Source organism: Felis catus, chromosome C1, assembly GCF_018350175.1.
Source record: "Felis catus isolate Fca126 chromosome C1, F.catus_Fca126_mat1.0, whole genome shotgun sequence".
Lineage (NCBI taxonomy): Eukaryota > Metazoa > Chordata > Mammalia > Carnivora > Felidae > Felis > Felis catus.
The window spans coordinates 139590942-139603569 of NC_058375.1; the positions used below are offsets into that span (position 1 = coordinate 139590942).

At 39.4% G+C, this 12628-nt stretch overlaps 1 protein-coding gene across 3 annotated transcripts in view; it reads left to right on the forward strand.

Moving 5' to 3' along the window:
* The window catches only part of EPC2 (enhancer of polycomb homolog 2), a 121097-nt gene extending 114217 nt beyond the window's left edge, over nt 1–6880 (forward strand). Inside the window, exons 11-14 of one of the 3 annotated variants that reach the window (XM_006935275.5) lie at nt 415–545; nt 1949–2108; nt 3268–3601; nt 4841–6880. In XM_006935275.5, coding sequence (XP_006935337.1) covers nt 415–545; nt 1949–2108; nt 3268–3601; nt 4841–4913 — 698 coding nt within the window. In that variant the 3' untranslated portion in view covers nt 4914–6880. Of the gene's footprint in view, nt 1–408; nt 546–1948; nt 2109–3267; nt 3602–4840 lie in introns of all 3 variants that reach the window. The other 2 variants (XM_006935276.5, XM_003990752.6) reach the window with 2 other exon arrangements.
* The last annotated feature ends 5748 nt before the right edge of the window (nt 6881–12628 follow it).

Consider the following 12628-nt stretch of genomic DNA (forward strand, 5'->3'; position numbering starts at 1 on the left):
TAAGAATCCTTTATAGTTCTGCAGATGGTCCTGCTTTCTTAATAAGGCTATCACTTAGTCATCATCATTATTATTTGTATTAATAAATCAGTTTTCTCATTATATACTTCCACAATGTAGAGAGCTAAGAATGATCCCAAAGACATGAAGTCTGAATAAGTAATAGGATCCTCATATTAGGACTATTTTGTACAGTATAAACACTGCATGTAGGAACTTCTTTTGGCATGTGATTTTAGAAGATCATGGATATTAACATAAACCACTTTTGCTTTTTATTGAGTTTCTTGCTGATGTATGATTTGCACTTGCTTTTTATCTTAATTGTGCAATAATTTTATATTGTATTCTATTTGTGTTGTGCAAAGTACTTTAAAACATACTTCTGAACTGAATGTCCTTTGCCAGTAACAGGGGGTATCACAGAAGAGCAGTTTCAGACACATCAACAGCAGTTAGTTCAAATGCAAAGGCAGCAGCTTGCTCAGCTTCAGCAGAAACAGCAATCTCAGCATTCCTCGCAACAGACGCACCCAAAAGCACAGGTGAACCTGTCTTTTAATCGTGGTTGTTTCCTTTTTCTTCTTTAATTACATAGTTTTGTACAATTTTGTCAAGTCAAAGATAACCTTGATAAACTAATGTATATTTAATGAGGAGAATACTAGAGTCAAATATGGTATTTGTAATTTAGGAAAGAAACCACATTGTTTTAGAGGGGTATTGAGAATTTGTGGAAGGAATTAGATAGATACTCTTAGAATTATCATCCCCACCCCTACTCTGCCTCCAAAACTTTTTTTCCCCAATCTTAACCCCTTCCTAAACTGTGTTTTTAAGTGCCATTTGGGTGTGCCCCATGACTTAGGAGGTAATTTTCTTGAATTGTCCACTAAATCCAAACAACATAGTCCCTTGCCTCTTTGAATCACATTTCCCTGAAGAAAAAAATTGCCACTAGGTGACGTTTTCCATTGGCACCATTAGACGAATATACTAGGGGTTAAGAACAAAAATACTTTCTAAAATTGCAATTGCCGGAAGAAAGAAACCCTGCAAACACCTTGATATGAGCCCTGTAACACTTATTTTGAAGTTGTGGCATCCAAAACTGTATGAGAATAAATTTCTGTTGTTAAGCCACTAAAAATAAAAGTGTAATTGAAAAGTTTCTTTGAAATTTGAGCCATCTGAAAGAAATAAATCTAATACTTTAGGTCTTAAGTTTTGTTACTTCATAATTCCAAAAGTAACTCTGAAGTAATAACTGAGGTTAACTCAATCTTTGTTGTATTCTGTGAGCTCTCAGGCCAGCGTCTGCTGATAGTAGGTCAGTTCATTCTCAGAGGGTCACTAAATACACTGACCTTGGAAATCCTGAATCCAGCAACATGAAAATCTCAGTGACACCAGGAGCCCTCAGCACTCCTCTAGCATCCAGGTGGATTTGGGACTAGCCTGCATTCTGGAGCTATTGGCTGACCTGTTTCATGCAGAATCAAGAGGAATGGCCATTAAACTTGCCTTTGTTTGCTTTTTCTGAATCTCTCGGGTAACTAACCTACTTGCGAGGTTAGTTAGGCAAGACATGTTTTTACATTGTGACAAAAAGGATGGTTAAATTTCATTTTGTCCCTAGTATCTAGATTGTCAAGTATTTTTAAAGGCATTCTTTAACACTTACTGGAAAAATTAATAGAGCATAAAAGGTTTTAGGTTTTTTTAATCCCCTAGTTCTTTCTCAGAAATAGTTGCTTCCCAATTTTTAGTCACTCCCTGCTTAAAAATGCCAAAAATAGTCTGTGGAGCCTTGGATCTCTTAATCTTAGCACTTACACCTGTTCAAGATGAAAAAGGAAACCACCTTTTGGGTTTGCCCATTTCTTAATATTCACATTCATGAAATCACATTTGAAAAATTGAGAGTTTAATTTTGTTCATTTTATAGGGCTCAAGCACCTCTGACTGTATGTCTAAAACACTTGACTCAGCCAGCGCCCACTTTGCTGCATCTGCAGTAGTCAGTGCACCTGTTCCAAGTCGCAGTGAGGTAGCCAAGGAACAGAACACTGGCCACAACAACATAAACGGTGTTGTCCAGCCTTCAGGTAAGCCTGTGGTTTCATGCGATACTTACTAGCTCGAGGTTGTAACTTACTGATTGGAGATATGGTGTTTGTTTTAAATACAAGGGGAAAAAATCGTACAAGAAGTCAGGACTCCAGAATTTCTGAGGATAGGTGTGGCTGAATAGCTGCATATTTTCTGGAAATAACGGAGAGCCTGCTCCCTGTTTCCTCCTGCTCCCAGTAGATACCTTCCTGTGTAACTCTCCATCCTGCCTGGTTTTATCCACATACTGTCAGTTGCCTCACATCTTAGGAAACATACTGAGCTAATCGCTAACCATCACGCTGGAATTATCCATGCATTGATAGGCAAAATATAATCCAGGTTGGTCTGTCAGTAAGTTTGAAATTGGGTTTACCTTCCCACTGGCACATACTCATGGGACTGCTTTCTCTGACTCCTCTTGAAATACAGTATTACTCTGAAACCTTGTCTGCTTCTTTTTTTTTTTTTTTTTAATTTTTTTTTTTTTCAACGTTTATTTATTTTTGGGACAGAGAGAGACAGAGCCTGAACAGGGGAGGGGCAGAGAGAGAGGGAGACACAGAATCGGAAACAGGCTCCAGGCTCTGAGCCATCAGCCCAGAGCCTGATGCGGGGCTCGAACTCACGGACCGCGAGATCGTGACCTGGCTGAAGTCGGACGCTTAACCGACTGCGCCACCCAGGCGCCCTGAAACCTTGTCTGCTTCTTACCACCCTGAGTCCTCAAAGACTTGCTGTTCCTATAAGCCTTCAGCTACTACTCAGACCCTAGGGTTTTTCCACTTGCTTTTAGATACACCCATGATCCTGATTACCCCGCCTTACTGATTCCTTGCATGCGTGAATTGTGATGGAATCCGACTGTCATTTCCACATGGTCTCAACCTCCAGAGAGGACCTCTCTGCCCTGTTGTTTCCTACTTTCCAAATGTAGACTTTTATGCAGGCTAGTAGAAAAATGTGTCTTTGGGTTGTAACAGGTAAGTATGTTGTGATCAGGAACTCTCTTTGGAGAGGCCATTATGTGGAAAGTTAATTTGGTATGTAATTAGAATACAAATGTTTGCACGGATTTTTATTAAACTCTGATTTTCTGAGAGTTTAATTAATGTCTCATGATACGAATTAAATGATGTTATTTTTCTCCTCCAGGAACCTCTAAAACGTTATACTCCACCAATATGGCTTTATCATCCAGCCCAGGGATTTCAGCTGTACAACTTGTAAGGACAGTTGGCCACACCACTACAAACCACTTAATCCCAGCATTGTGCACAAGCAGTCCTCAAACACTTCCCATGAACAATTCCTGCCTGACAAATGCAGTGCACCTCAATAACGTCAGTGTTGTTTCTCCAGTCAATGTGCATATCAATACACGGACTTCAGCACCATCGCCAACAGCCTTAAAACTTGCCACGGTTGCTGCCAGTATGGACAGAGTGCCAAAGGTTACTCCCAGCAGTGCCATCAGCAGCATAGCAAGGTGTGTGTGTGTGTGTGTGTGTGTGTGTGTGTGTGTGTGTGTATTTCTGGTACCATCCTGTCCCTTTCTGCTGGCTGTCCTATGGGAGGAAAAAGACATTTTTTACTGCAGTAGATGTCTGTTGATTGACTTGCTTTTAACACATACTGAGTTCTACTCAGGGTAAAGCTCTGTGACTTAGATTATTTGTTTGAGGTCAATAGTGGGATGTTTACGTGCCAACCAGAAGCATAAAAAACAAGGGGGAAAAGCACATCAAATTGGGAACCATCAAGCCCAAAAAATAAATCAAAGGATATTTTAGAAGCTTGAGTCTTCTACTGTTTTTTTGTAGCTTAGACAGTTGGGGAGGTTAGAGTTGTTACTGATTCCCACGTCAGAACTTTAATTTTCAAATCAAAATTTGTGTTTTCTTCAACATTATAAGAAGAAAGTAAATTATTCTATGTATATGTTAAAATTGAGACTCTTCAGGGATTAGCTAAATCTGTGATCATGTATTTCAGGGTATGTTTTTATATTTCTGTGATACTAGTACATGAGAGCAACGAATCAGAAAAAAACTTGACGTGCATGAGTTAATAACTTACTGCATGACCTTAAACCTATAAAATTAAACTGTAGTGGAAAGTAATCTAAGTACTGTTGTGCTTCTGATGATCATTCTTTTTTTTTTTAATTTTTTTTTTAATGTTTATTTATTTTTGAGACAGAGAGAGACAGAGCATGAACGGGGGAGGGTCAGAGAGAGGGAGACACAGAATCTGAAGCAGGCTCCAGGCTCTGAGCTGTCAGCCCAGAGCCCAACGTGGGGCTTGAACTCACGGACCGTGAGATCATGACCTGAGCCGAAGTCGGACGCTCAACCGACTGAGCCACCCAGGCACCCCTGATGATTATTCTTTTTGAGCATCATATGCTTCATCTATTGTAAAAAACTTGGATTGTCCTGTGTTACATATTTTCATAAGTAGTTTATCATTGGCTTCCCCCGAAATATTATGTTAAATTACTGTGTTTCCTAAGTAAACAATTATAATCAAGTAATTAGGAAATAATAGAATTTCTTAGATACACAAAACTTTTCCTCATTCCTGTATAGCAATTGTAAAAGTAGGAAATGTTCTTGTGAAGTACATGTTTAGTTGTAGTTACGTAAAACCGTATCTGTAAATACTGAGTGATAATATCATATTCTGGAGAGTATTAATGTTTATTTTACTCTTTGCCTTATTATAGAGAGAACCATGAACCAGAAAGATTGGGTTTAAATGGAATAGCAGAGACAACAGTAGCTATGGAAGTGACATAACCTAAAACGTGTGGCTTTGACCTGTGCTGATGGTGTGCAGTCATTCATATTCCAGCTGAATGCAAAAGGCGACACTCTGTGGATCACAGAGCGTAACAATGGACCTAAATGGACTACAGTATATCGGATATGAAATCGATATATGATGTATATTTTGTAAAATTGGGAAAATCACTACCTTGTAAAATAGTTTATTTGTATCATCAATATTATTTCTGTTACTTGAATAGTAGATATTCATCATCATGCTTTTGCACTTGAATTTGCAACTGAATGGATTTTAAAAAATAATTCTTTAATGGGATCATGAGCATGAAATGGGATCCTGCATCACTTGTTTTAACTATTTATTTTGCCATGTTTACATTTTGTATCTTGTAAAAATAAATCCAACTTTGTGTCTAAAAAGTTAAAGATTCATAGCTAGGAAATGAAATTCTTGTAATTTTTTTCTAAAGAAACTGTAAAGTTTTCACTTGGTTCATTTTGTTTCACAATTTGACTAGATGGACTTTTTGGTAAATACTAGTGGCATTTCACTGTCAAATATGAAGTTCAAGGCAAAATAGTATTTTCTATTACTGTGCAGGGGAAAGGGATGGATCGATACATGCAAATTTAATGTAGTAACTCACTTTTCCATATATTTTGAATGTATATTTCTATTTATAATACCAGTTTATAAAAAATAATTACACAGGAAAAACGGACTAGGAAAAATTATGCATCTAGCACATTTAAACTGTGCAGATAAGAAAATTTTTCAAGGATTACATTTTATCTGAAGACTGCATATTTTAACTGGCTTTAAAACTGTAACACACCACATAAAGGATATTTTACCAGGTATGTATTGCATCATATCATTGCAATAATTATTGGAAGTCTAGATATCGAGCCATCCCAGGTGTTGGGAGGGGGGGAGGGTTGTGGCAAGACTGTCTTTTCAATTTTGGAGAGTTTTCCTGTGGCTACAAGGCAAGTAACGGGTTGGAAAAAGTCTGACTGTAAGCGTTGGACACCTTCATAGTGTAGTGTTTTAGTGACTTTTTTTATACGGTTCTTGTAAATTAGATACGTGTAGTGGTGTTTCAGAATGTTTGTTTATGCACTAGTTCAGACAACTTTCCCTGTTACTTGTTCTTGATAAGTGAAAACTGCAGGGAAATAAAAATACATATCAAAACATGGACATGCTGCATATGTGTTTATTTCACAATGTGCACACAGCGTAAGTGAGAATTTAAGGGAGACGATAGCACTTAACAGCACTTTTCATTTTCACAGTGCTTTCCAAGCATTAATGAAAAGATTTGTAAGAAGCTCATCTGTGGGCACTATTGGGTTTCAGATAATCCAATATAAACTACCTTTGATATGAAAAGTTCTTAAAATAGTTTACGGAATGTAAGTAATTTGCAGTATAACATTCACTGAAATCTCATAAATGAGCCTCATTTTATAAATAAAAGTTTAGAGTAGAATTATATTGCAAGGGGGTTTTGTCAAGTAAGTACCGGGAAATGTAAATATTTTTAATGAATATGATTAAAACCATTTCAAACTTACATAATTTTATACTTTACATTTTTTATATCTGCAGTCCTGAAAGTTGTAAAATTGATATGTCAGTTGAATTAATGGGCCAAGATTTCTGCTGAGAGTGGTTTTTATTCAGGTCCTAAATGTGTAAAGCAATTTATGGTCAAAACCACAGAGAAAAATAAATTTAATTTCTTCATCGGTTGTGACCTGATAGGATCCATGCTCGTTTCTGCCATACTACCTCTGGAGTTAACTCATTGCTGATGATATAAAGGAAATAATTTTGATTTGATATGTATTATGACTGTGTTCATTCTGCTTATAGTGATGTATCTCCTTGCTATTAAGAACTTAACTTTAGTGCCAATTTTGGAGAAAGCTTTTTTTTCCATTTTACTAAGTAAAGCATGAAGTGAACTTGCCTTATGTGATATACATGTTATAAATAATTTAAGTAAAACAAAAGAACTATCCATTTGTACAGTTTCTGGAGATGTGGCAAACCCAGACCTTATCAAAGACTGGTGACCAATTGATTTGTTCCTTTCGAAGTAAAATAGAAAACTAAGTCCTTCCTTATTTTGGTGGTTGTAACTGTCTCACAGGTGGCATTTCAGTTACTTGCACACACATTTTTCCAGTGCTTTTCAAAACCTTTCAAGTGATGAGAGACTTACCTTTCACCTTTAAGAACAGTTTGGTTTTGCGCTGGCCCCCCACTGGGCAGTACCACCCTATCTTGGTTTTGTGAGGAAACTAGTGTTGATGTTGTAGTTCACTAAGCTTCCAGAGTTCTTGGAGAATGTGGGTTTTTTTGATGGGATGAGTAGGTTGGTTGTTTGGTTGGGTTCGGGGGGGGGGGGGATCGTTTTGTTTTGTTTTAAGCAAAAGGGCTACTCATGTCCTGTGGTATCTTGTAATTCGATATAGTTAGAAATATTTATAATCCATTTTTCTGCCTGCCTTTCCTAGTAATTCAAGATCATGTTCATGACCAGTTACTGTGATGCAGCTCTAAAGGTATTTGAGGATGTGTTGGATATCTTTCTTTTGCAAAAGACCAAAGGAAAAATAAATCTGTCTGGAGGGCAGATGTAAAAAATATATATATATGTCACACACACTCATACCCCCACACACATTCTGTCTCTTTAAAAAATAGGGAATACAGTATTTGCACCTGTGCTTAGTGTTTATTACCAAGGTGGTTTTTTGTGGGGGGAAGAGCAAGAAGGAGGACTAATATTTCAGAAACTTATCCCTAGTATATACTGCTATATTTGAATTTAATGCTATACTTCGGACACTTTTTTTTTTCATTAATAGTACACTTTTAACAGAAATGTTTCATTCTTTAATTTGGCAAACTTAAATTTCAAAAGGTTAAGTGTATTTCAAATAATTCACTATTCTATCATGTAGGACGAGGGTTTTTCTCGTTATTAATTGCAGTGTACTCATGGCTAACCTCATGGAGCATGTAGTTTTCTTAGTGACTTTTTCATTTAGTCCTAACAATCATGTAATGTACCAGTATTCTCCCCATTTTACGGATCAGGAAAATGAAACTTAGAGAAATTAGATAACTTGCCCTATGCCACCTAGTTGCAAAGTTACTGAGCCAGGAATTAGACTTAGGTAGTCCCCACACTTCTAACCACTGCCTCCCATCCTTAAAGTGGAAGAAGTGCCCTTCAAAGGAGAACTTACTGTACTTCTCAGTCCACTTACTGGCAGCATCTGTAGCAAGCCGAGTCTAAAACTTAATTAGGAAACAACCTCCCCCACTCTTACACTGCCAGGCAATTAATATTTTGTTTTCTGTTTCCCAGATTGAGTGCATTAGATCCAACTTTGGCTTCTAGCCATCCGACAAGGAAGCCCAAGCCAATCAGATTTTCCTCCTCTGTCTGCCAGACTCGCTAGTAAGTGCTTAAAGCTCTCAATCAGCACATGCGAGCGGAAGCTGGATCTGGGCCCAACATGGGGTGGAGTTTAGCCCTTGCTGGACCTTGGTTTCCCCATCTGTAAAATGAGCAACTTCCTAAAACTCCAGAAGGGAGGCCGGTGACAGGCATGGTGAAGGATTAAGTGTGGCCCGTGTGTCAGTGGTTTGTCACCAAGGAAGTAAATTATGTGGGAGCTAAGGCTGAGCATACAGTTAGTCCAGAGCTTCTTTTTGTTAAATCATTAACATCCGGCATACGGACAGTTGTATTCTATCGTATAATGCAGCTGAACTTGCATGGAAACAATTCTAAACAACTACAGTGACAAAGTCCCAAGAATTCTGTACTTTTCAGAGGTGTTAATGGAGGAAACGACAGACGATAAGTACAGTAGAATGTCAGAATTTCTTGAGTGTGGTTTTAATCCCTTCTCCATTTAATTGGCAGATGATTTCATCATCTTCATATCTCTGAACTTGGATCATAGGACAAATGGTAAAATTAGCCTGTAAACATCTCCCCCAGCTCTGATACTGCAGGAATCAAATCTCCCATTTCTTTAGATGATTCACTTTCCAGAAGAGTCACTTTCCCTGCTATTGTCATTATCCCTTAACTTACCAGCACCATTCATAAGGATGAGTAACATCAGACCCTATATGCCTTCCTACCATGCCTTTTCCTTTTCCTATTATCGGAAGGGGAACTGTTTCTTATCTCAAACATGGACTGTAAGCGTTTTTAGCTGTGGCTTACTTCAAAGCTTGAAATTTTAACACAGGGAAGAAGGTAACACTAAACCACATATTTCTCCAGCAATGACTTATTTGGTACCACATTTTAGGCTTGGACGACTTCTGAATGAGGTCTTCTGTGTCCTATTAAGAGTTCTGTGTGTACTTGAGATATTGTGTTACTCTCATAAAATCTCCCTCATAAGATCATTGCATCTTTGAACAAAACCCGTGTTTCACTGACCAACTGGTTAGAATCATATTGCAAGTCAAGATGATAAAATGTCTCTGAATATTGACCCCCCTCCCTCAGAGTGAACATTATCCTCAGGAAAGCCCCGGGTTCTGCAATTACCTTTGTTGTTACAACAAAAGAGATTGACTCCAATCACAAAAAGAAACTTACTCCATCTTCAGTATACAAACTATTGATTTGATCGATAGCATATTCTACAACAATGACATTTTCCTTTTGCCAAATTTGAAAACCTAACCATTAGCGTGTAGAAGAACACTGTGTTCTTCCTCTGCTCGATGCCAGGGCCACTGGAGGTCATGAGCCCACATGGCTCCTGTCTTACTGATGCCTGTCTCGTGTGCTCTTCTCACTGCCATAAGTATAAGTAGCTTTAGGTCAGTGACCACGTGAGCCCAAATTAGGGGTAGCCAAGATGTAGGATTTCAGCTTTCAACAGGACATCTGTGCAATCTGCTGAGGAATAAACTATTACAAACAACCCATATGTGTGGGTTAGGAGTGTAGCACTAAACTTAAATCAAGGTGGCAATGGTTCTGTGTTCTCATCTGGAAGCTCAAGTAGGGAAGGATCCGCTTCTAAGTTCCCTCAGACTAGACAGAATTCACTTTCTTATGGCTGTAGAATTCATAGCAATTTGCTGCTTCATGGACAATGGCAGACTGTTTCTGCCATGTGAGGTCTCTTGTCTCAGAGAAGCCTAGGTCTTCTTGGAGGGCTCATCTGATTAGCTCAGGCCCAAGCAGCCTGATCTGCTTTAACTTAGTCAACTGATTAGGGACCTTAATCACATCTGTAAAATCCTTTCACTTGCCTTGCCCACATTCAGCGAATTACACGAAGACCTGGATCCTAGGAGATGGGAATTATAGGGCCGCCTTAGGTGTGTCTGCCACACCTCTGTGATCGGATTAGCTCTGTCCCACTTACCACTCACCTCAGTCTTCCCCCATCTCAGTACCTTGGAATAACTTCAATAGAACAACGTATTTTTTATAGATAAAATGTAAGGTGGTCTTGTTGCACACATTTTGTTATTTTATAAATCATAAATTTCACAACCCTGGGTGATAGGCAGGAGGTCAGGTCCAGCCTGGCCATATGGCTGGCCATCAGCAGCAGCATGAAAGCCTTGTGGCACTGCAGTGGATGAGATTAGGTAAAGAAAGAGAAGGACAAGCAGTCACGTGAGCAGCCAAACCTTAGTGTCCCATGTGGCCAGGAGAGGGGAGGAGGGCAGAAGGGACTTGGGTGGCAATCATGGAGGAGCAGCTGGTAATCGAAGGGCTTCTAATTTCCTTCGGAAGAACATACAGAGATAGAGTGCAAGTGGGTAGACATGAGTGATTTGGTTGGTAAGGAAATAAGAGGTGATGAGAGTTTAGCAGTGAGGTAAAAAGTCAGCCTGAGTTCAAGTCCTATCCAGCACTTCTGGCCATCACAAGCAGTTTGGAGAGTTTTGAAAAGTATAGATGTGTGGGATCTCATCCCAGGCTGGTTGAATCAAGATCTCCAAAAAGTGGGTAGAGATACCAGTATTTTTTAAGTTCTTTTGTCTCTTTGTTCATGTGATTGGTTAGTTCATTCGTTTTTTTGTAAGTTCAACAGACGGTGTTTGTTGGTTAGAGGTAAGGTTGGGAATATCTAGGCTAATCTTTTGTTTGCTACTTGTAACCATGGACAAGTAACTGCCGAAAAGCTCAGAACAGATTTCCTTAGCTGTCAAATAAGAAGAGTTAAAGAATCCCTAGTTTCATTAGCTCCGAAGAATGCCTCTCACTGAGCAAGCTCCATGGCCACTAGAAATACTGCTGGGTCACCTGGGTGGCTCAGTCGGTTGAGTGTCTGACTTCGACTCAGGTCATGATCTTGCAGTTCATGAGTTGAGGCCCCACATCGGGCTCACTGCCGTCCACCTGTCAGCACAGAGCCTGCTTCACATCTCTGTCTCCCTCTTTCTGCCCCTTCCCTGCCTGTGCTCTACCAAAAATAAACATATTTTTTTTTAAAAAAATACTGCTGAATATGAAGAATTCCTTATAACAAAGGCATTTCCCTACTTTAAGATTTTGAGATTGTATGTTCTGAAAAAATAATTCTTACAGTTCATGAATTAAAATTGTGGTTATTTAAAATCTCTACAGTGATTTGTAAATATACCTCACACTTTCCCATTTCAGGCAATCAAAGTGCTAATCGCCCCCAGAACATCATTGTGCTCAGAGACAATTGTTCCCCTGTGATGGTCTAATAACAACTTTTCAAAGGTTTATTTATTCCAGTTTTAGACCTTACTGTCTTCAAGAAGCTGTTTCGGAGAATTTTGCTTGCATGACATTTCCACCGCATGGGAGCTTCTCTTTCCCAGGACCTCTTTGCTTCTCGGTACTCCCTTCTGCCACGGATTTGAATATTTTTATCCTGGTGGCTTCAAAATTTTAATTTTTAGCACACAACTCTGCACCGAATTCCATTCTTCATCTGATGCTTTGTTGACACCAGCACTTGCGAGTCTCATTGACATGCCCACACGTATATACTGTGTGCAAACGGTCTTGCCTGCATCGGTTCCACCGGATCAGTTTCCACCACCTCTCCACCCCCACCTCCACACACCCCATCTCCAGCATCTCAGCTCTGGCTCCTTCATGCACCTAGTCATTTTGCTTCCTCCCTCTCCTTCCCCCACCCTTGTTAGAATCCATCCACAAGTCCTTTGACGTGAGCTCCAACAATATGTACGCAGCCCATGCTTTCCCTGCCCCCCACCCCCTGCCTTGGTCAGAGCACTGCCATCTCTTGCATTGCCACAGCCTTATGACTCTTCTCCCCACTCCCATCCTTGCTCATTCCCCATCAGTTCACATGGTAGCAAATATGATCCTTTAAACATCAGATTATCTCGGTTGTCTTTGAAAATTCTTCCCCATTTCTTCCCATTACACTTAAAATCCAAATACCTCCCAGGACTGTAAAATAATCCGTGTCTTGCTTGTTTTTTTAAACTGTGAAGGTGATAAATTTTTTAATGTTTATTTTGAGAGAGAGAAAGAGAGAGCTCATGCACCCATAAGTGGGGGAGGGGCAGAGAGAGAGAGAGAGAGAGAGAGAGAGAGAGGAATTGGGATTCTCTAATCCCAAACAGGCTCCGTGCTGTCAGCACAGAGCCCGACTCAGGGCTCCATCCCGTGAACTGTGAGATCATGACCTGAACCAAAAATCGAGCATTG